This window comes from Phaenicophaeus curvirostris, chromosome 8 (assembly GCF_032191515.1).
Source record: "Phaenicophaeus curvirostris isolate KB17595 chromosome 8, BPBGC_Pcur_1.0, whole genome shotgun sequence".
Taxonomy (NCBI): Eukaryota; Metazoa; Chordata; class Aves; order Cuculiformes; family Cuculidae; genus Phaenicophaeus; species Phaenicophaeus curvirostris.
Genome location: NC_091399.1, coordinates 18,199,115 through 18,222,679, shown reverse-complemented (window position 1 = coordinate 18,222,679; position 23,565 = coordinate 18,199,115). Strand labels below are relative to the sequence as shown.

General features: G+C 48.9%; 1 protein-coding gene across 1 annotated transcript in view; it reads right to left on the bottom strand.

The window, feature by feature from the left end:
- PAPPA2 (pappalysin 2) overlaps positions 1-23,565 on the bottom strand; it is a 94,059-nt gene that overhangs the window by 24,570 nt on the left and 45,924 nt on the right. The window contains 6 exon segments of the mRNA XM_069863077.1: positions 3,563-3,776; positions 6,047-6,224; positions 7,469-7,640; positions 18,400-18,619; positions 18,856-18,991; positions 22,550-22,687. Of these exon segments, the coding sequence (XP_069719178.1) occupies positions 3,563-3,776; positions 6,047-6,224; positions 7,469-7,640; positions 18,400-18,619; positions 18,856-18,991; positions 22,550-22,687 (1,058 nt within the window).

Sequence of the window (23,565 nt, the reverse complement as noted above, 5' to 3'; positions counted from 1 at the left end):
CCATGTCTTTGCTTCATTCCCTCAAGCTAGCAGAAGGGGGTCAACCCCTCACAAAAGAGGCTTTGAGATCCCAAAGTCTCTTGTCTCCAAGTAATCGTCCCACATAGAATCATAGAATGGTTTGCGTTAGAAGGGACCTTAAACATCATCCAGTTCCAACCCCACTTTGGGCAAGCGGAACAGCAGGGTCTGACCTTTTTGTCCCCAAACTGAGAGCATCCCCCTAGCATTCGAGCGCTCCTCTAACGGATGTCCTTGATATTCCAGTTGGAGTGCTGCTTCAGATGTCACTTTGTGGTGGAAGCAACAGCAGGGACCACTACGAGACTTATGCCCATTTTCCCTGAAGTACCTGACCTCTGACTTTCAGGGCAGCTTTTTTCAGTGCTGCAGCACTGGATGATGCCAAACATAGCTCCTCTGCAGTTCATCGCTCTGTGCAATCCTCCAAGTAGGTGGGCTGGTGCTGCCGTTGTACAGATACGGCCCAAAACCAGAGACGTCCCATCACAAAGCACCAATGAATGTGTTAAGTTTCCCTTGTTACTCTTATTTTGGGGTTAGATGTGAAATAGCTTGGCACCTGGAAACCAGGCTGTTATGTTGGCTCTCTAAGCTGAAAACAGATTTCCTTTCAGAAGAGTCAAAGCATATTTACCCTTCATGTCAGCACTGTCAGTCGGATCACCCTGCCAGCAGAAAAGCAGCAAATCTCTGGCAGGATCTTGATTACACAATCAGCATTTCCTTGAGGATCCTTTGTTGACAAGCAGTGATTTCTGAAGGGCCTTTCCTCACCCACGTTAATAGATAAAAGATCCTTCTCTGAGTCAACAGATTTCTTCATCCCCTTTCTCTTCCACTGATGCTACGGGAAATGAATTTCAACTAAGGCTGATGGAGCCTTCCAAGTAACCTCGGTGCCCCTGCAGTAAAATTCAGCTAAGGAGACAGAAGTGAGCATCCGTGTCCAAGGGCATCTCATCTTGAACAGAGACAGCTGGACCCCAGCCGTGGCTCAGGCTTGCCTAAGGTGGGCACTATAGCCCTGCCACGGGAGGACAAAAGCCCCAGAGCCTGCGTCCGCAGTCCAGCTGTAGCAACCACAGTGTTTTACGAGGTGCGTGAGAGAGGAATGTGCTGCAGAGGGCTGATCAAAAAAAGCAGCTAGTCAGGAAGTGATGAGCTCTGTCTGGGTTGCAGCTCACTCACGTTACAGCTTAACTGTCCCTGTCCCCGCGGGATCCAGAATCATCCCTGAAGGAAGGTGCTTACAAGCAGCCCATGAAGGAAATGACCAAGCTTCCCTTAACAGTGCTGTGAGAAGATGAGATGTATTTCACATAGTAGCAGAGTGGGCTGATCCCTTGGGAACCTACAGACACCCAAAGGTGCCTCTACACCTCCCCTGGAGAGCAGTCCAAGCCCCGTCGCTGTTGGGGAGGCCAGCGGGGGGTTATGCTGCTTCCATCGTTCCCTGCTAAAAAGGCAGGATTGCTAGAGCTAGAAAAATAACTGAAAGGGAGCCTGACTTTGTTTCCAAGGTTAGGCTAGTTAGTTGACATGGGGAGTCTTCAGTGTCAGCAGCAGATCGTGCCTGATGTGCATCACCAATATTTCGTACACGTAAAGAGTCTCGCTTTCTTATGCCCATCAACATCTGTTTTACACTAAATCCTTTAGCAATGCTGGTGCTTGCCGAGTTAATGGACAACAGGGAGACAATAGATCAAGAACTCGGATTGCTGAACCCAGAAAGACTTCAGAAGACCTCAGAACCCGAACTCTGAGTCATCAGCCGAGACCCTGCTCCCTCACCAGCACCGCAGCATCCTGTGCTCCACCAGTGCTGCCTCCTTGCAGAGCTCTCCACCACCTTTTCCAACAACTCATCTTCTCCAAAACTGGTCTGAACAAAGAAAGCAACCTCTCACTCTGGCAGCTCCCATCCTCTGCCTGCCGTGGCTGAAACACCAGAAGGAGTTCAGCAATCCAGGAATTGACTGGACCACTTACTGTACACCCTACACGTGCCAAAGGGTTTGTACTTGTGCTGAGGATACATGCAGAGTTCCAGAGGAGATGGCACACCAACATTTACTCTCCCAAGGAAAGGCTTTTGCTTTGAATTGACTTGCATAGCAGTCAATCTGCATAATAAGAAAACAATGATGTTTCTGCTTACGGTTTTTGCTTACCGTGAGAGGATCTCAGGGTACCCTAACGCGGTACTCTGCCATCAACCATGTTAGACAAATTAGTAGTGATGATAATAGCAAACGTGAAGATGATACATCAATGAACACGGCTATGAAACTGGAAACCACTCTACATGATATTCCTTGACTTGTCTCACAGGCTTTTCAGACCCATAGGGGCATTACACCCACACGAGAGGAGCCTCAGGAACTCCCAGAGGGCCTCCTTCTTACCAGCATGACTGAGATGGCCTAACTTCACAAGCTGCATTGATCTGATTGCATGTCCAGTGCCTGAAACGCCGCAGGCACGCAAGCTGCTCCACAGTTTGCGAGGCAGTTTATGTGATCGTAGCCATAATCCTAATTTGCTTAGCTCGCCTTGGCCCAAGAAATGCTCCGAACACTGCAAAAAGCTGTTTACAGAAACTATTTCCTTCATTACGAGGCAAGAAATTTGGCAACTGCTTCCCAGCACACAACAACCCTACCCTAGAGCAAAGTAGAGATGAAGTCTGCATCCAATTAAAACTGAAAGGGGGCATTAAACAATTAGCACATAATTACTTGATTTGGGCTAGCATTGAGACTTTGGGGAGGACCCAGACAGTGCCAGGGAATCTTTAGTGACTGTACCCAATTGGGACTTCAGCTGGAGGCATTGCAGAAAAAATGCCACTGTACCCCCCAGCATCACGATACTGGTTGAGCACAGGGCCAGTCAATCACCAGGAATTTCCCCCCCGAAATATCAGGAAAAATCGCCTCCTATTGAAATGCTTGAGATCAAATTTAGCCAAGACATGCAGGGGGTAAAATGTTAACCCTGACAAAAGCCAGTCATTCATTCCTACAACCACCGGTGCCTTGATCTCAGTTTTATCCCTTTTAGGAAAGACTCCAGGAGTCTTCCAGCATCTTATTACATCTGATTACCTCAGTGTCCACCAACACTTCTGTACATGGTTTTTCTGCAACTAACAAGTACATTAAGGTGTGCAGGAAAATTTGCACGCTTTAAGTTGAAGCACTTAACGCACACAGTCATGCGACAGAAGCTTGTGTCTTGTTCCCACCTGCTTCCACCTAAACCAGGGGAATGTCTCTTGTACCTCAAGAAATTTGTGTGAACAGAGGAAACTGCTCTGCCTTGTACCTATCAAATCAGCTCTTTGAGACTGCCAGGGTGCATGATTTAGTGCCAGGGATATGACTTAGTAGTGGACAGATACAGTTGGACTTGATGATCTCAAAGGTCTTTTCCAACCTAGGGATTCTATGATTCTGTGGTTACTTCTCCTCCTTCCTCACATTGGGAAAAGAGGAAGAAGGAAATAGCAATAAGAGATCTGACACAGACTTACTTCTTAGGCTTGCCTGCTACGTTCTCGGCCACGTGGTATCCAGGTTTGCACTTGTAGCGACAGACTGAGCCCACATCGTGGTTGCCCTGCAGGCATCGCGGGACCAGGAGCTTGGCGTTGGCCACTGCAGGAGGTGTGTCGCACTCCAGCTTGCAGTAGGCTTCGGGGAGTGACCAGAGACCATCCTCCAGGCAGGTCAGCCACTGATTTGTTCCTGCCCCCAAAAGAGAAGCAGCATGTTGAGGTCACAGTTAACCTAGGGATGAAGTCCTGCTGAGGGGAGCTCAGAACAACTAGCAGAAGTCCTCTTGTTAGAGTAGATACTGATGCCAAAGGAGATAACAAACATGAAGACCATGGACTCCATGGCATGGTTGGTCAGGCTAGGGCAGAAACCAGATTCCTTGAATGTAAGCAGAAGTAGGGAAGGGACAATTTCTAGGGAAGGCAGAAAGGATCTTGATTGTGTAAGTGTCCCCAGAACTCCCTCTTAAAACTCCCCATTCTGGCGATGCCTCAGGAGAGCCTTCAGTGGGCTGGGGGCCTTTGTGTATGACATCCATCTGTCTCATTTAGCTCAGTCCACCTCCGCGCCCCCTCAGGGTGCCATCCCTTAGCAGTTACGATACCCTGTGCTACAGTGCGTTGGAAAGTACCAGCAGGACAGATGTATCATAGAATCATAGAATAACCAGGTTGGAAGAGACCCACCGGATCATCGAGTCCAACCATTCCTATATGTAGGAGCCTTAACTTCTGTGACTGGGAATTCAAACCACCCACTACTAACAGTTTGGGTTGAGTACTACAGCCTGACCCTATGTGGTCTCTCCAGAGAAAAAGGGGTTTGGTGAACCCAGTTAATGGGTGGCCAAAACTACAGCACTGTGTGCCTGCAGCAAGTGTCCAAGACTGCATCACCCACACAGCGTGGATGATGGATGGTTCATTGGGAACTGCTGAGCAGGAAAAAAAAGCTGGAGCGAACGGGACTCTTCCTACTGAGGGGTTTGGATCAGCAGGTTCCTGATGTGGCCAGACTGCTCCACGCTCCCTTGGAGCGTCGCTTACTTTTTATGGGGTTGCTGCTCTGCTTACAACTTCTCTTGGAGCAGGGACAAGATCATTCCTCCACGCAGTGCCTGCATTCCCAGCAGGCCAGCAGTGCCGAGGGCCACCCCCTGCCTCTGAGTGCCATGCAGCCATGTCAGCCTTCCCTTGCCTATTCTTAGCATTTATTAGCCTTGAGAGCCTGCCTGGATGCGAGGCTTCAGGGAGAACAAGCATCAGGCACATCCCTGCGCTGGCAGCTCAGCCAAGCCAGCTGGACCTCTGTGAGTTATCTGTGTGGTTTGGCAGCCGTGGCTGAGCTCCACCAGCCGTTGTGTCAGCCACTGGAGGCCACGCAGGGCGCTCCATCAAGGGGATGCCTTTCCACCAAGGAAGCACATGGCAAACCTCCCGTTGACTTCAGCAGGAACAAGAGGTGGCTGTGAGTGGGAGATCAGACTAAAGCCCTGCCCTCAGCTGACCCGGCCAAGGCAACAGGCATCAGTTTGTGCAGGATGCTACCCTCTGACTGGGACCTGCCAGCATCCCTCCTGTTTCTTCCAACCTGGTGATTCTATGATTCTATGAAACAAGACCCTAATTCCCTGCAGTTTTTGCTCCTTAGATTTAACTTTTAAAAAAATTACATAAAAAAAAAAGATTTTCATATGTTTCAGCTATAAATGCCTCCATAAAATAGGGCACCCATTAAAATGATTTGTTGTATGTGATTGCTCAGAGCAAAGGCGCTGGTGGAAACTCACATGAAGTCCCAATGCTTGAAGCTGTCAAGGCAATTACCCCTGAAATCCCATCCAGCTCAGCCTTGTATAGACAAGAACAGTAGCTCTCTTTCTCCGACTTGGCTTAAAAACATTCCTGCGGCTATTGACGGAGTCGGTAGAATGAAAGCCAGGCCATGGCATGTCTGGGGGACTGCTGTGCGTCTGGGTGGTGAACATCTCGCAGACTGCTCTGCAGCTGTGGGCAGAAGTCTCCTCAGCTTTATACAGCCTCAGGCCTCCTGAACCACAGGCTCTCCCACAGCCACCGAGCTGCTCCTGGCTCTCTGAAGTCCTCTGTCTGTCCACGCTGGCTGCCTGCACGCTTCTTTCTTCCCTCATTCACATAATCCTGGAGGCTGCCAGATCTTGGCAGCTACCAGGAGAAGACACCCCTACACACTGAGGTGGATGGATAAGGGCTGCCAGCCGGGGAATGGAAATTGCAGGGCGCATCCTCAAACTATGGTGTCCCCATTCAAGGAAGACGGATGCCCACTGTTTTCACAGGTCTCTCAAGAGCCCACCTGGCTGGTAGAAGTCAGGAAACTGGGAAATTCAGAGTTGCAATGCTCTGCTTGAACAGCTTGGTACAAGCACGGAAAGCTGGCACCAAAAAGAAATTTAGATCCCTCAGCCCTCCAGACCATACCTTGAAGCTTGGCTGGGTGGATGCAGGAGAAGGAGCATCTCTTCAGGTAAGTGGTCCCCTTGGGGCAGGAGAACTCAGCATAGTACACGTGGGACTGGTCAGGGATGCTGCAGTCGACAGGGGCACAAGTCACAGATCTGTCCCACCGTCCTGAGCTGCATGTCAGCACTGCCTCCTGCTGCAGAGAAAGCAAAGCTCCATCAGATCCTTGTGAGTGGGCTTTAGGCTACTGGTTTGCTGCCACAGCAGAAAGGGCCAACTCAGGTTTTGGGACAAGAACAGCTTTCCCCCACTTTTCCTCCCGCAATGTGCCCTTTCTCCCCACTCTGGACATGGAGTCACAAAGCCCCTATGTATTCACAGGGTGACATTTGGGGTGTCAAAGTGAATGGCTCTTAGGGTAAGACATAAGCCACCTCCACAAGAGACCTAGAAAACGCATACGCACTGCCTGAGTGGTGCCAGAGCGTGTTAAAGGAAAAAGGAAAACCCCTTCAAGATACACTACAATTTCCTCAGCTACAAGTTATTTCCAGATCTGTGCCCTGCTTCTTTCTCCCCACTAAGATCAGGTCTTCAGGCGCTGACAGGCAGCTCTTATGTTGATTGTTTCTCCCTAAACGCACCCATCCTCTCGTGCCACAGCGCCTGCTGCAATCAGAGGCTCATATTGCCTCATTTACAAATCCCAATTACACAGCCCCTCTTACACAGTTGCAGGACCGCACAAGACTTCCAAGGTGACTGTCCAAACCTGAGGCAGCTCAGCTCCCAGGAACGCACTAGTCCCAGGTCTCCCCAGTCAATAGCCAAGAGCCATGCCAGGCTTTTAGCTTTTGTGAGACATCCCCCAGCACTCTGGAAAGTGGGATGAACTCTTTCATGGTGACCTCTGTGCTGCCCCGCTGGCATGGGCAGTGTTATTACAGCACAATTCAAAGGAAGAAAAGCTCTCGGCACTGTCAGCTGCCTCTAAATATAGTCACTCTGCAATGACTTCATTTTTTCCTGAGCCACTAACTTCAGCTTTAAGAGAGAAAACATCCCAGAAATGTTTAACTCTCCCAGAGAACAGAAACATCTACCTCTTCCTTTACAGGAGTACGTAACCCCGGCTTGGGACATACCCTGCAGTGGCTTTCTGACTGGCAGAGCCGTGGTCTACAGGCAGCACCAGACCAGGGCTGCTAGAAGGACTGCAGTGACAGTAGGAGAGGGGTCCCCAGAGCAGGGCCACCAGCATGAACGTCCAGCACCAGAGCCTCCACTGGGCTGAAGTTTGTTGGAAGAGCAGTGAGGATGTCAGGGCTGGAGGAACAGGGTGTCCTGGTGTCACCTTAACCAGCTCGAGGTGGTTAAACCTTTCTTCACTGGTACTTAGTCCAACAGGCTGTGAGGTCACCCTACCCTGAGTCTACTCACCTGCCTGGGGCCCAGGCTTTTCCCGTTACTGGAGTGGAGGACAAAGCCCTTTTCACAGGCAACAGTACACACCATGTGTCTTGGGTCACCAGACGTGCAGTTGAGGGTGGCAGCGTGAGCAAGTAGTGGTCTTATACAGCTTCCCGATTCCACGCAGGCACCGTGGACACAGCTATGGAGGAGAAGAGAAAGGGATCAGCAAGAGTGTCCCAAGGCTTCTGCAGCAAGGAGGGGCTACCTATGGGTGGCACCCACGTGGAATGGGGTGTCACAGGTCACAGATGCCTACAGAGGTGCACAATTATCCCTCAGATCCAGCTTCATCCAAGTCTGAAGTCTCCTGAAGATGACGCCAGAAGGCTACTTTTTCCCAGCTCTGCCTTGGCTGGACCTCAATCCAATCCCAACCCACACCTTCCTACAGAACATCGTGTCCCCACAGTCTGGTGAAAGGAGGCATGGCCCAACAACCATCCTCCCAAAATCTGTGCTGTCTGGTGAGGCTACTACAGCTTCTCTGCCCCGGGGGTGCACAGGCTGCGTTGCACAGAGCTTTTATGCTGCCTTGCACCAAAAGAGTTTGGTGGTGCTGGGTGTAGGTAATCCAAGAGAGCAAGAGGAGGGGGGGAGAGGGAGAGGGCAGGCAGATGGCACACCCAGCATGGCCACAACTCCCATAGCTCGTGTGCAAAAGTTATTGGATGGTCCTACCAAGCAGCACTTCTGAGCGCATGAGAAGTAAGGCTGTGAAGATGAAGAGGCCTTTTTTAAAGCCTCTGCTGACAGAAGGGTGAGAGTTATGTCAAACCCTGTACTAGACAGATGGTGCAGAGGATTCTCCAACTGCAAAGAAAAAATTAGCTGGAGAAGAAATCTCTGCAGATCCAGAGAACCATCCATGAGATGTTCTTCAAACTACATGCAGACTGCCCCAGGCCTGGCAGCAGAGTTGCCTGAGCTTCATGTCCACATGGACTGTGGTGGAAGGAGGGAAACAGAACGTGCTGCAGTGGTCTCCTCCGCACCACTCTGGTCACTTTCCCACTTTACTTTCAAGTTCTTCAGCAGCTCTGCTCTTCCCACACAGCATTTCAAGCCTATGCATATTCACATCAGGCTCTTTGGGACCAAGGTCATCTCAACACGCACCTGTCCAGCTTTAGAGACTCAGCCACGGCCACCGAGGTGAGATGCAGCTGAAAGGAGGAATTACCCTCTCCTGTGCAGCGCCACCTCAAGTTACAAGAGGTCCTGGTAAAGCTTGCATTGTGCCACCCACCCTTACGAATTAAACAACCCCTTCCTCACCGTGGCAGCTTCCCACTAAGGGCCAGCCATTTGGTACTGATTAATTAAGCATCGCAGACAGCGAAGAGGACCGAAGGCCAGGGAGCTATAGTCTCCATCAGTGAAACACAGCCAGTAGATTAATTGCCTGGGGTGGAACGGGGCCAAGACACCGGGTTGACACAACAGCTCCGACAAGAACATGCCCTGGTTAACTGGTAGTCAGACTTTGTATTTTACCAGTGCAAAAACCCAACAACAGCTCCTGAAGCAGGGACACTGCAGCTCCAGGTGATACCTGGGGAGAGAAGGGAAGGAGATGAACCCCAACACCTCCCCTCCGCTCCCTGCTTTGCACAGGGCTGCCGACAGGTTTTGTGCACTGCATTTCACCCAGGGGAGGTAGAAGCAGCCTTTGCCTCTTGCGTTTGCCCAACCTCTCCAGCCAAGGTTGCATGGCTAGAAACCCCACAAATTACACACAAAAAAAATCAGTGTCGACGTAGACGTTAAGGGAATGCAATGTGCGTTCTCCGGGCAAGTCCACCGAGCCAAAGACACAGTGGAAACCTGCAGGCCTCAGCCCTGAAAGAGCTGGTGGGCACTGGAGGGGACCACAAAGGAGAACAAGAAGAAAGGGGCTGTTTTTTCAATGCAGACCTGTTTATGAAGTGAGAAATGGTTTCAGGGCAGCTGCTGCAAATTCTTTCACTAGCTTATATTTCCATTTGCTTCCTTTTTAAAGAATTTGTTTTACGAGCGCAGTGTTTGTCAGGTTATTAGCTTCTGAGGGCATCTGGTACCAATTGTAGCCCTCTCCCCTCCCCTCCCCTCCTGCAGTCACCTTCTCCAGGCGGTTGCTTTGCTCTTTGCCTGTGCCTCTGGCACATGCAGACACACACACTTTTGTCCCTGCCTCCACCTGCCCATGATGAAAACACTGTCTAAACCTCCTCGCATGCATGTTTCTGCACACACATGTAGGAAAGGTGGTGGGCTGCTTCTTCCAACCTTGCTTTTGTCTCCCATCCACTTCCTCACCAGCTGTGGATACGCAAGGAGCTGCAGCTGGTGCACAACATCCCTCTTACCATGGTGCTTGGTGCTACATCAACACACCACAGCAATAAAGTCCTTACTCCTGGGCGACTTCGGGCACATGGGGACGATCCAGGCAAATCACAGCCTGCATGTTGGGAAGCAGGGCTGGGAGATGAGTGGTGGCTTCACTAAACAGTTGTAGGCTACAGGGCAGTTGGGTGGCCACAGAGAGACCTCAAGATACCTAACTTGCAACTGCTCACAAAGTTGTATTGAGTTACTGAGGGCACAGTCGTCACAACACTAGTTTGGAAAGGGTGGTGGCACCTCTGGACACATCCAGCTGAGCTGGTGCTTGGCTGGAGCAGCTCTGCTGGTGCTGGTGGGGCAATAGCACACCACCTGGGGTATCCTTGGCAGTCAGGACAACACAGTTATTAAATAACAAGTAATGAAGCCCTGATCCTTTCCAGCACTTTTGGACATACTTTGGTTTTCCACCAGTTCAGAAACATAACTGGCAATGCTGGTGTAAAGGAGATAAAGAGATCAGCGAGTTTCTCACTGTATTATTATATATGCAAAATATTATACAAACTAGTTATGCATAAGGGATGATATAGGTCATGATGTCAAAATCTTTCTTTTTACAAACACCAAACATACAGACTCCTGCACCATTCTATATGTGCATACAGATAGCTTCTAGAAATAATTAGCTTTTTCTTTGTCCCAAAAGATGAGTAACTTACCACTGCTCTCCCTGTGACTACCAACACCCCTGCCCCACAAATACCCTCGAGGGTTTATTTTGGAAATGATCAGAGACCTGGTGACTCAAGTTCTGAGAAGATGTTCCTGTCCTACGTGAAGCTTTGAAAGCTGGTGCTGCTAATCCAGACCTGAAGAGGGGCTTGTCTCACTGAAAGTCATTTGGATTTCTCAAATATATCATTAATCTTAAAAGAACACCTGTCATCTCTGCCTAAAAGCTTCGCCTTGATTTCTTTTATCATTAGCAGCAGCAGCAGCACCACTGCAATGATCTGGACCAGGACACCCTTGAGCCTGATGCGCTACAACTGCAGGACAACAACAACAAAAAGCAGCCACGTGGCCTGGCCCCGTTGTGATCCTCATGTCTTACCATGGTTCGGATAATATAATGGAATAAATCACTGCTGTCAGCCGCTGGAACACCCTAACGAAGGCTGGACGAGGAAATGGGGTAGTTAGCCCAGTTCTGATCTCAGCATGAAGGAGCTCTTTCTGCTTTTGATGATAAATGAAATTCCTGTATCCCAGCTGCAAACTCCTGACATTTGGCCATTTTTGATTAGCACTGTATAAGATGTGGGACAAGCCAATTATTTTTTTTTTCTGCACAAAACATCAAAAAAAAATTACATTTTTATCCCAGCATCTTTTGAAGCTCAAACTAATGATTTGTCAACAACATTTTCACAAAATACCAAGGTATTTTTCCTAACTTATTCCACATCAACACCAGCTCGCACGATTTTCTGGGCTCACCAACTCCCATAACTCATACATCAAAGAAAGTTTCAGATCTGGAAATTTGTGAAATTCTGCCTAGTGATGGCTCTGGAATGATAAGAGCTTTGTTTTGAAATAGGACCAGGGCAAAACTTTGCCTTTGGGATCTTTCCTTCTATAAAAAAAGCCGGAAACAACTAGCAGCAGTGAAGCATGTCAAGCCAGCGGTGACAATGCTCATAGGGACACACCGTCTCGTTGTGACAAAACCCAAATTCTAAAAAGCTGAAATTGTAGCAATTATTTCATGAAACCCAGAAAACACTAATGGATTTACCCAAGTCAGGCTAAGCCAAGCCAAATACAGAGCAGCTGCCTGAAGTACAGTAAATCATCCATAAATTGCTGTAGTATCTACCCAAGACTTCAGCCCGAAGATTGCTGCTGAAAGAGCCCTTATCATCAAGCTCCAACTCTAACAGAGGAAAACAGTATAAGAAGTTCATCTCTTGGTGCAAATTTTTGGGGAGAAGTGGTTGTAAAGGGTGTTGATGGAGAAGTGAAGGTTTCAGCCAAATCTCCTAAAGTAAGGAGTAGTCACTGCATGTACTCTGGTGGAGTCTGGATTGTAGCACTGTACATCAGTGAGATAAAAGATGTTTACCCCAACGTGGTCTAGCAAAAGAAAATAGCTAGGAAATGAGAAAAGGTGTTTTGGAAATACTTGGGAATTTCTCCCTTCAGGCATGTTTCTTGTGAAGGGGAAAAGGTCTCACTTTTCCAGTAAATCTAGTGACAACCATCCGTGTGGGAGCAGGCTGCATGTACAGACCCAACGGTGGTGATGCTTCTTGATTATAATCTTCATTGAGGTTGCCACCTCAAGAAAAGATATTTGCTTCTGTACGTGACTCCTAAAGAAAAAATAACATCCCTGTGAGTCATCCACTGTCATCTACCTCAGACAGAGAAAAGGCACCAGGAAGATGTCAAATGACCTGTTGGCCTCTCTGTAGCCACAGTGACAAAGGCTAAAAAAGAAGCAAGAGTAGATCAATATTAGTGTACTTCCAGACAGTTCCTTTCCATGGGTTTTTGCTGCCTGCTACCCCAAAACAGATTTATAGAAGCGGAGAAGGGGAGGCTAAAGGAGATGTCAGCTTTAGTCTAGTCAGCTCCCCAGCCTGAGGTAGGATGGACACACCTCCATCATTCTTGAGAGGAGTTGGCGTGACTCCTTCCTAAAGGCAGATGGGCCACCCCTCCATCGTGAGAGCAGCACGCAGGTAGGATTTATCTGCCGGTATTCCTCAAGGGTGCATATTCAGCTATCCCAAAGACCACCTTTACTTACAGCTGATCCCCATGACAACATGCCGCATCTTATTTCTGCCACCTCCTCTTGTCTGGAGGAATACACTTCTGATCCACGTTGCCCACATATAAATAGTGGAAAGATTTCAAAAGGCAACAGAAGCCACAGCTGGATTTTAAGACTTTCGCTATGAGGTTTAAAAAGGAGAAAGTGTTTATCATGACAGAGAGGAGATAGCGAGAGGATTTGATCACTCTGTACAGACACACAGGAAGGAAGCTTGCTGGCAGGAGGCATCTAGACCTTTCTGACAAAGATGGAGTGAAAGCAACAACTTTCATCCTGAAATCAGAGGCAACTTGTCAGCAGAGAGGGTTTCTGGATATAAGAACAGCTCAGCAGGGGAGATGGTGGACTCATCACCTCCTGCAGCCTGTAACATGAGATAAGAGAGCCTTCTGATGGACACATTTAATCCAGTTTGTGATAAACGCCAGTGCCTGTGTATGATATTAGGGAAGGCAGGGCAGAATGGGGGCAGGCTGGATGCAGTGGGACACTGAGGGCTCTGCAGGCAAACCTCAGGGTCTCCCAGTGCTTGTTCCTTCCGCAGGAAGGACGGAGGGCTTTGTGTGATTCACATAAAGTCTGTAATGAAAAGATAAAGAAACATGGAGATCAAGCCTCAGGGTTTCACCAGGAGCTGTGTCAGAGTCAGAATGGAAACCTGCCTTGCACCTCACACAACTCCTGTGTGCCGTGATTGACCCTCCCTCGAGGTATCGGGGGTTGACCATACTTGGAACAAGTTTATGGGACTGGATGGCCCCTTCCACAAGGTAACACCAAGCAACCTATTCCTAAGCTGTTTAGCCATTGTGTTTGACTCAGGACCAAATTAGTGAAAAACTTGTGGGTTTTTTCCAGGTGAGACTGTCTAATCTTCGTAAAAGGCAGAAGATGCCTTGAGCATCCTAAAAGCCCCGTACATAAAGCATTAAACTCAAGAAGCTGACTAGGCAGCAGAGAGCAAAAAAGAATGGGGCAGCCTATGAAAATCATCCCTGTGCCTTCAAGGTTCTCCCTTGGCATCTTCCAGCTGGACAGTGAAGCCATCAATTGAAGCAAATGATCAAGTCCTTGGCCACCACTACCTCTTGATAAAAGGCACCTTGAGAGGTCTCAAGGGCAGAGGCAAAGGCTGAGGGGAGCCCACACCCCAGGGAAGGTGGTGATCAGGATCCTAGGCTTGATTTTTGAGAGATGTCTTCCTCCAGGCCAAGGAGAGAGGATGGGCATGGTACGGTACAGACAAAACGAGCTCTGATGGGCCTCATGCCACACCCAGGAGGCTCCATTTGCCTGGAAGAAGCAGGATACAGATATCCAGGCAATATGTGCCGTCCTCGTGGCAGACAACTCCCAATGCCAGCTACCACTGCGTGTGCAAGCGTGCCTGAGCAGGCGCTGGTTGTGAGTGGGGATGGAGGTACATCTGCACCTGAGCACATCTCATCCCATGCGGAGATTCCAACACGAGAAGGGTCCATCTCCTTTCACCCTGGTCCCTGTCCACAGGGCAACCTAGGCCAGAGGGAGGAAATGAAACACCCGCCTCTCTGCCCAGGGTCCCCACAAAACTCCACACCAGCCCAGATGCAGTTCATTAACTGACCCTGCATCGATCTGGCACCTGGAAAAAAAGAAAACAAATCCAATCAAGCCTGCTTGGGAAGTGGCCCTGTTCTCTTGGCTGACTTAAGTTTAGCAATTGAAAAATATGTAAGCAACCCCTTCCTCCATCTGATTTTCTCTCCCTGACACCTACTTGCCGTGTAAAAGGAATCCAAGCCAGACTCTCTTTGATGTATTACACCCACTTTTAGGGTGCAGAGGAGGGCACTCACACAGGAAATAAAACACAGCGTAGACTGGATTTTGTAGCACCTTTCCTGTTAACTTGCCAAGGCATTTCCCAGCATACGCTAACATCAAATAAAACACACTAAAAATAAAACCAAGCTAAAAATAAACATAATGGAGGAAACGAACTGTGTTCCCCGGGTTCAGTATATAGCCTGTACCAAGAAAAACAGGAGGGACCGGGGCTCAGTTTGAAAAACAAAGAAATGGGTGAAAGCTGGAGAGAGATTGATTTTTCTGGGTGGAAACTTGCTAAAAGTCTGATTTCTGCTTGACTGCGCAAGGTGGTGATTGGGTACAGCAGGCAGAGTCCTGATCTGCTGGCAGAGAGTGTAGAATCATGGAATGATTAAAGCTGGAAAAGACCTCCAAGACCATCCAGACCAACCACCAGCCTAGCACCACCGTGCCTACTGAACCACAACCCAAGTGTCACATCTACACGTTTTTTGAACACCTCCAGGGATGAGGACTCCCTAGCAGGCCTGAGCAGCCTGGACCAGCGCTTCACCACTCTTTTGGTGAAGAAATATTTCCTCGTATCCAATCTAAACCTCCCCTGGTGCAACTTGAGGCTGTGCCCTCTTGTCCTATCACTTGTTACTTGGGAGAAGAGATCACCTCACTCCAACCTCCTCTCAGGTAGTTGTAGAGAGCGAAAAAAGAGAGGGGATCTTGGTACTGGTGGCAAGGTGTGAGGGAGAGACACCACGCTGGCTTTGGTGTGCGAGTACTTCTCCAACCTTCAGTGCCCCAAGCAGGTCCAAAAGCAGAAGGTAATATTTTTCAAATCAAGGATGTACTTTTCTAGTACCAAAAGCCTGCTGCATCCTGACCTGGAGATGGCTGTGTTTCATCAGCAAAAACACAATCTCTTTGTTTTCCCCAGCCTCCAAAGCACTTTGAGATCCATCAAGATGAAAGATGCTACAGAAATACCAAGCTGTCATGTATTTATTATTCTGGCAACAAGCATTTCTAGACCGAAGTCAGGAAACCTCATTTCTTTGTTACTTTTCTTACCATCCCTTTCTAGGGTTATTTTAGGAAAGCACTCGCATGCACGTACTGTGTATGTGAGGCTGGGTGCGTGCGAACGATTAGCTCATTTCTTCAGAGCTATAATACAGATCTTCTGTGATAGTTTACAATTGAATGTCTCTAAACATTTTAATATTTATGGATTTTTATAGGGGATTTTTTCCCCCTAGACCCAACCTGCCTTATACGAAATGGATCATTAGCCCTTAAAATAAAAATATTGCTGGTTTAACTAGATTTTTTAAATATATTAAGGAGGGGATACTTGGATGTTTTCTGACCTAACAGGGGCAGATCCTTTGCTATTAGTGAGGCTACCGGAGACTGCAAGCATAACCTCTAAGTATTCAAGCCTTTTGTCCAGAAAAGGAATACAATAAGTAACATTTCCTACTCCAAAACCACCGGGGACGTGATTTACTCTCAGCATTTGCTAAGGCCATGGATGTAACCTGAAATTCAGCATAGGGCAACTAAGCCAAGGCCACAGGGAGCCCACAGGATGGCAACGACGGGAGAAAGAAAAGCTGCAAGGGCCCTGCTGTGCAACCCCAAAGCTCTGTGCACCTTGGCGATATGGAAACTGGCTTATGCTTCAGCTAAAATGAGACTATTAAGAGAAAAATATCTACTTTCCTCTCTATTTGTCTTTATTTGAGCTCCTCCCCATCCATAGGCGACACTCAGCCGTTTCTACTCAGTCTATTCCTCCTTGCAATCACTTCTGAGCAGGAGGGGGAAGCTCTCAAGCAGTGAGAGGGAAAAAGTATTTTAAAGGATGAGAAAATGTAATTGAAAAACCACATCAGTTGGCTAGGGTCTTAAAAGCATGTGTGTACGTAACTGTAACAGCTACCAGGAGGAAACAGTCTGCATTTCAGGTGGACGCTGATCCTTTAATGTAAAGCTGAGAATAATATTTATATGCTGACTCAATAAGATTTATGTTTCTGTATAAATCACACATGCACTTAAAAAAAAAAAAAAGAAAGTAAAAAGCAACTGCAGGATATTCATGGCTTCCAGAATTCTACATAAATCAAGTGTACTATGATCCCACAAGCTTTTAGACAAACACACACACACACTCATTCATTATCCGTAAGGTTCATCCATCCAGGGCCATCAACAGAAGAAAAATGATGGAGCAGTGACGTGATGACCCCAGCCAAAGCCCTTCACTCTTAATTCCCCCACAGCTCTAGCAATGTTTGGACTCAATATTATCAGCAGCCCTGCGGAGAAGGACTCGGGGGTGCTGACTGATGAGAAGCTTGACATGAGTCGGCAATGTGCGCTCACAGCCCAGAAGTCCAACTGTGCACTGGGCTGCATCCAAAGCAGCGTGGCCAGCAGGGCAAAGGAGGCGATTCTGCCCCTCTATTCCTCTCTTGTGAGACCTCATCTGGAGTCCTGTGTCCAGTTTTAGAATCCTCAACATAAGAAGGAGATAGAGCTGTTGGAACAGATCCAGAGGAGGCTACAAGGATGATCAGAGGGCTGGAGCACCTCCTGTACGAGGACAGGCTGAGAGAGTTGGGGTTGTTCAGCCTGGAGAAGAGAAGGCTCCGAGGAGACCTTAGAGCAGCTTCCAGTACCTGAGGGGGCTCCAGCAAAGCTGAGGAGGGACATTTTACAAAGGCTTGTGGTAACAAGACGAGGGGCAATGGGTATAAACTGGAGAGAGGCAGATTTAGACTGGACATAAGGAAGAAATCCTTCACAAGGAAGGTGGTGAGGCCCTGGGAAGCCGTGGCTGCCCCATCCCTGGAGGTGTTCAAGGCCAGGTTGGATGGGCCTTGGGCAGCCAGATCCAGTGGGAGGTGTCTCTGCCCATGCAGGGGGTGGAACTGGATGATCTTTAAAGGTTCCTTCCAACTCAAACCATTCTATGATTCTATGATTAGCAGTGGTGCAGTTTGAGTAACTGGTTGAACTGTATTAGGACACTTGTAACGTCAAGGAGCTTGGGACCTGAAAGCAAAGCCGGACTTGGCAGGTCTGGATGGCATCAGCCCCACTGCCCTGCTAGGGCAGAGCTGAGTACCATCCTTTCATTGCTTCTAGGGTTCATGCCCCTGCTAGGTATACTTTTTCTGCCTTGTTTTTAGGCTGTTTTAGGCTGTTTTCCCCATCCCTTTGCCAGCACGACCCGCTCAGAGCACAGTGCCTGTTCTGCAAACACAAGCTCTCATTTGCAGCTTTATGAAGACAGGGAGATACCTGCAAGCGCCAGACATCAGTAAATTAAAGCACCATGGGTACTATTATTATCATCACCGCATTACAACAGGGGCAGCGTGAGACTTGGTGAGGAGCTTGGGATAGATGGAGAGCCAGCAAAGAGAATCATAGAATCATAGAATAACCAGGTTGGAAGAGACCCACCAGATCATCGAGTCCAACCATTCCTGTCAAACACTAAACCATGTCCCTTAGCACCTCGTCCACCTTAAACACCTCCTTTGTCCCCACCTCCCATAGTGTGGCATGAATGGAGATGGAGCTTGTAAAGCACTTGAAGAAGCCAACACTTGAACTTCAGCCCTCAGCAGAAGGATCCTGGTTTTCCCGCGGGAAGCAGTCCCTTCGTGCAGTTCTGTGCAGAAGCACGGGCCACGCACAAAATCTGTTTTCCTGCCTTCCTCCCCACATTGAGATAAGCAAATCAAAACTCATTACACTGCATTTTTATCAACACCTCAAAAGCCACCTGAGAATAGTCACGAAACACTAAGTAGATAAAACCTCCAGAACTGAAGGATGAAGCCCCAGAGGAGAGAGGTACCCTGGGTGCACATTAGGAATTGCCTTGAGGAGACGATACCTGTAGCGCTGATGGCCATGTCCCTCCTCGTGTTGCAGGAGGCAGGTGCTGGGGTCCGAGGAGCCAGGCTGATCTGAGGTCCGCAGGGCCACGGCTGCAATGCCCACAAGTGAGGAGGAGAAGTTGAGTAGCACCGAAGTAGCCCAGTGGGATGGGTCCTCTTGGCTGTGGGTCACGTTGATGACAAGTGGATTTTGCTGGCATGACAGCTCGTACGTCCCTGCAGGACAGGGCAAAGAAAGAAGCTGCTAGCTCAGATTCAGAGATATTTTCTCTGCTTTTGATTTACCTTTTCAGCTGCTCCACACATTGTAACAGACCATCTTAGGAAGAGGAAGATGCTGCAAGGAGGGACAGGGGACACCAGCGCACAACTCAGTGACAGAACTGAGTGGGGGCTCGTGGTGTCCCTGCTGGGACAGCACAGGCTGGTACCACAGCCTGTAGGATGCTCACCCAAAGAGTGGTTCAGCCCATCTATGTTGCTCAGCTGGACGGTCACCCTTGGCTTGCGCTTGTTGCTTGGGACTGTGCCATCAGAGGCCAGGAAGACCAGGAGGGCAGTGGGCACCACAGCTCTCTCAAAGCACACCTGGGCAGAAGGGCAAGAGACACTCTGAGAGCGTGCACACCAATATAGCCTTTCCGATCCCCTATATACAAGATGGAGAGAAAGAGAGAGTGTGGGGAGACAGCGGGAGCAGTGTTGGGTGGGGGGAGAGGCTGCAAATGTGTGGGAAGAGAGAGAAGGGAAGGAAGGGCACAGGAATACAGTCCATTCCTCCTGATTTCCCTTCTCCCTTTCACTAGTTTTCCCCTTGTGTATCAGTCCTGCTTTGCCATAAGCTGAAGGCATCTTCCCAGTTTCCACATTTGTGGGTCTTAAACTTGAGCAACAACTGACCAAGACCTGGATAACACTTTTTCTGCCCTCCTTTCCCCAGGCTCTGACTCCCACCCTGCTCAGTGCCAGTCAGGCAAGCAACGCACCCAGAGAACAAGGCTACTGAAAACTTTTCCACTGAAATATTTCCAGTAATAAAACCCCAAAGAACAGCCCTGGTACCTGGAATGACTGCAAACTGTCCATCAGCCAACACGTGGAAAGATTTGTGGGAAGAAGTCCTGCCTGCTAGGAGAGCCAACAGCTCCCCACTTGTCTACAGCCCCCAAGGCTACAAGAGGCAGCTGGGAAACTCATGGCATCAGTCATGGCAGGGCAGATGTTCTTTGGAAGTAAGAGGATAGAAATGTTTTTCTCCCCCACCCTGGTGCCCCCCACCCAGTGCTGAGATGTGTTTTGATCGAGACCCACCCTATGGAGTGTTTTTGTCGGATACCAGTGTGGAAGGAGGCCAGAAATGCAAGGCGAAGGTGTATTTTGGAGAAGGACAAGTCCTGACAGGCCGGGCACATCCCAAGGAGCGTACTGCAGGAGCAGAGGGGACAACCACCCGATCTGCAACAGCAGCCCAGCTCTGGGATGTGGTTTGTGCCACACCAGACATTGCTCGCTCAAGGAGGCAGGAGAAAACCTTGGGCTTTATCCCACTTGCAGGGAGGTGCTCAGCATCAACACTCATGAGTGAGTCCCCGACGCTGCCTGCATGCTCCCACAGCCACGGTTTGCTCTTGCACAGGACTGACCCTGCTGCAAGAAATGGAACAGGAGGCTGGCTTTGTTTGGTAGATATCCTCACTGTGTCCCCACCTGAGCTCAGAAGCTCATGAGAAAAGAAAGCAAGAAGAGACAAAAGATGAAGAAGAGCTGGCAGTGCTCAGACCCTGCTCCAATGAGCACCCCCCGGACAGCAGCAGCTGGAAACCCAGCAGATTTTAACCCAGCTACCTACTCCTAACTCCTCCAAGCACAGTTCCTCAGAGGAGGAGACACAGTTGGAGTAGTCAGGTGGGGCTTTCCTTGGACTACACAGCTTAAGGCAGAGGGTTTTGTCTTTCCCTTCCTACAGTGCATCTAGTGCCATAAGTCAGACCAATAGCAGCTGACTCAACTAACTTCCCAATTCATAGAATCATAGAATGGTTTGGGTTGGAAGGGACCTTAAAGCCCATCCAACCCCCCTGCCATGGGCAGAGACACTGCCCACTCGATCAGGGTACTCATAGCCTCATTCTTTCCTTTAATACATGTTATGTGCTTGGCCACAGCAGGGTATCATCTTAATTTTTCTCCCTCCCTCTCCTTCTTTCTGTTTAATTTCCTGCATACTGCACATCCTGACTTGCTTAGAAGTGATTTTGATTTCTCTCCTCATCAGGTGTCTTAGAAGCTGAGAACAAAGCGTAACTGGAGATCTGCAGATCATAACGATTCCCACCTGCAGACAGACCCAAGGGGCATGGTAGATGCTCCATGAGGTGGCACAGACCTTGCCGGGAGTCCACTTAGAGCGTGATCCAGCCTTTCCCTTGCTCATTGGTGCCACCTCTTGAGAAATGCTGTAGGAAGCAATTCCTACCACCTGGTGAGCTTTGTGGTGTGGCTCTAACCCGAGTGACAGGTTGGATGGGGCCTTGAGCATCCTGGTCCAGTGGGAGGTGTCCCTGCCCATAGCCTGGGGTTTGGAACTGGATGGGCTTTAAGGTCCCTTCCTACCCAAACCATTCTATGACACAGGTGCAACAGCTTTAAAATGCCCGTGGGATTTGGTGGCCACAAACCTCCATGCACACGTGCATACGCATGTGCCTGAGCAGCACAATTACCGACCGGGCAGGCGGGCGTGCTAGGCACGTTGTCAACAAGAAGCTGTCTTTCCTAACACAATATGTTACCAATCAGGCAAACTCTTTTAAAAAGAAGGAAAAAAAAAAAGGAAAAAAAAAAAAGAAAAAAGAAAAAGGGCATATTTATTACTAGTCCATAAATAATTTTATGGGTGGAAAATAATAGCACTCCTAGAGAGAGAACGGAGAAACAGTAATGAAAGGCTTTAATATAAACATCCACAGAGGAAGAGAACTGACCACAAGCTCCAATAAAACTGGAACACATTTTAACCCCTGGTGAGAAGTGGAAAGCAAGCTTTCATCTAGGTAGGGCAGAGGGGGAGATCGCTGCTTTCATGCTAGCGGAGGAAGAAAGGAGGCACGTTGGTCATGGCCAGAGACTGAAACCAGAAAGTAGGTTGTGAGCGCACACAGACAGGGAAGAAAGGGAAAAAGAAACCCAGATAAATGAAGTTCTTAGGAGAGACAGGGGACCTCAGAGGCAACAGCCACGTTTATTGACTCAGCGTTGATGATTCACCGAGTCGGCTGAGCGCCTTGGGAAGAGGCCCTCTCTAGACAACTTCGAGCAAGGCAGGGCAAGGTGCCCCTCAAACTGCAGAGGAAGCAGCGCGCCACAGCCAGGCTTTCCAGTAACACCAGGCAACAGCCACGAAACCTCTAAACTGTGTCTGTGGTAAGAAAATCAACACTGTAAAAAAAAAAAATCGTGTTTTCCCAACTGCCCTCCCACATTTTCCCTCCTCTGCCCACCAGGACAGAGAGGTTTGACCCTCCAGGAGTCCCTCCAAAAGTAGCCTCCAGCTCCCTTAGAGCCCCCACTGGGCTGCAAGACCAGCACCTTGGGCACAGAAGTGCCTCCTTTGGTTTGGAGTCACCGGAAGGGCATAGGAGGACCTGCAAGCCACAGCGGATTTCTGTGGATTCAGAGGGTGCTCAGCCACAACTCAGAGTGCTCAGGACCTCTCAGGATGGCAGAGTATATCCAGCTACTCCCTGTTTTTTTTTTTCACAGCCACTGGGAAATAAAGGCAAATAAACACTGCTGTGCCCACCTTTTGCGGGTGAAACGGCACAGCTTGACTGCAAGGAATAGTCAGGAGCAAGTTGTTTCTCAGCCTCAACACATTTCTGTGGGCTTCTGGTTTCAGGCACAGCCATTCTACTGGCAATCTGCCCCCGGATGGCTCTGCTGTTCACAGCAGGAATATGGCAACTACATAAGACCCAGCCACAGGCACGGGTTTGCGAAGAGTTCAGTAGGATATGAAGTCCTATCTGAGCAGTTTTTAAGACTGCTGTAGTTTCTACAGGACAGAAATGGATGGATCTTTGTCACCCAAGTGCTAAGGTAAAGCCAAACCAATCCCGCTGTGCCTGGCCACGCATTCTCATTTACCTTGAGCCAAACTCCTTCTTCACCCATGGGCATCTTCTCCTCATCTGGATCCTGCACATTGTCTTGGCTGGGAGTGCAGGGGAACCAAGCAGCCAGTGAAAGGTCCTTTGGCACATCATGAAGGTGGGATTTACATGCCTGAAATGAGAGAGATTTATTTCAAGTCAGAAAGCAGCAAAGAAAGCGAGAGAAAGAAACAGCGCCTACCAAGACCTTAAGGAAGACTCAATAAAAGTTGGGAAGGATCCTAAGCTGGTTCCTAGCATGAAGACAATTAGGATGTGGGCTCCTTAGCAGGAGTGACAGCTCACCACCCACATGCGTACAGGATGCCTTTGCCATTTCGAGGTGCTGCAAACGTGCTGTTTAAGCACCTCATGGTGTCTGTGGGGCTGAGTAAGAAATAACAAGCCAAGCTGTGAGATGGTAGGTGAGACCACAGCCTCCTGATTTTGGCTGGGCTCGTAAGATTAAAGGTGTGATTCATCTGTCTGAATACTACTCTTCCGTGACATTTGATGCCCTGTGATATCCCAGACACCCCCACAGGGCTGGCAGGCAAAACCTGGGAGATGCGTGTGTCATCAGGAGCCCAAGGCATCTCATCAGATATGTTCACCCAGGCAATTTCATCATGCTGTAGGTCTCAAGAAAATTGTTCCTTATAACAGGTCAATATATATATAGGACTAAACATGACCTCTCTACATATTCCTTTTCTCTTCTTCAGCTTGCAAGGAAAGAACATACACAAACAGCACGTTAGCACCGATCAGGCGAAATCCCATCTTAGACCTCTAGGCCCTGCTCCAAAGCCCATATGAAAGATGGGAACTCTCTCATTGATTTTTCCTTGGCTTCAGATCAGAGAGTTTGAAAGCAGCACAGATGCTGATGTATGCGTGACTTTATCCTTTCAGGCCCTGACCTTATAAGGTATTAGACTGACGGGATTCTTTTAACTGGCAGTGGGACTACTCACACGCTCAACGTTGTATGATTAGCTGGTGGCATGG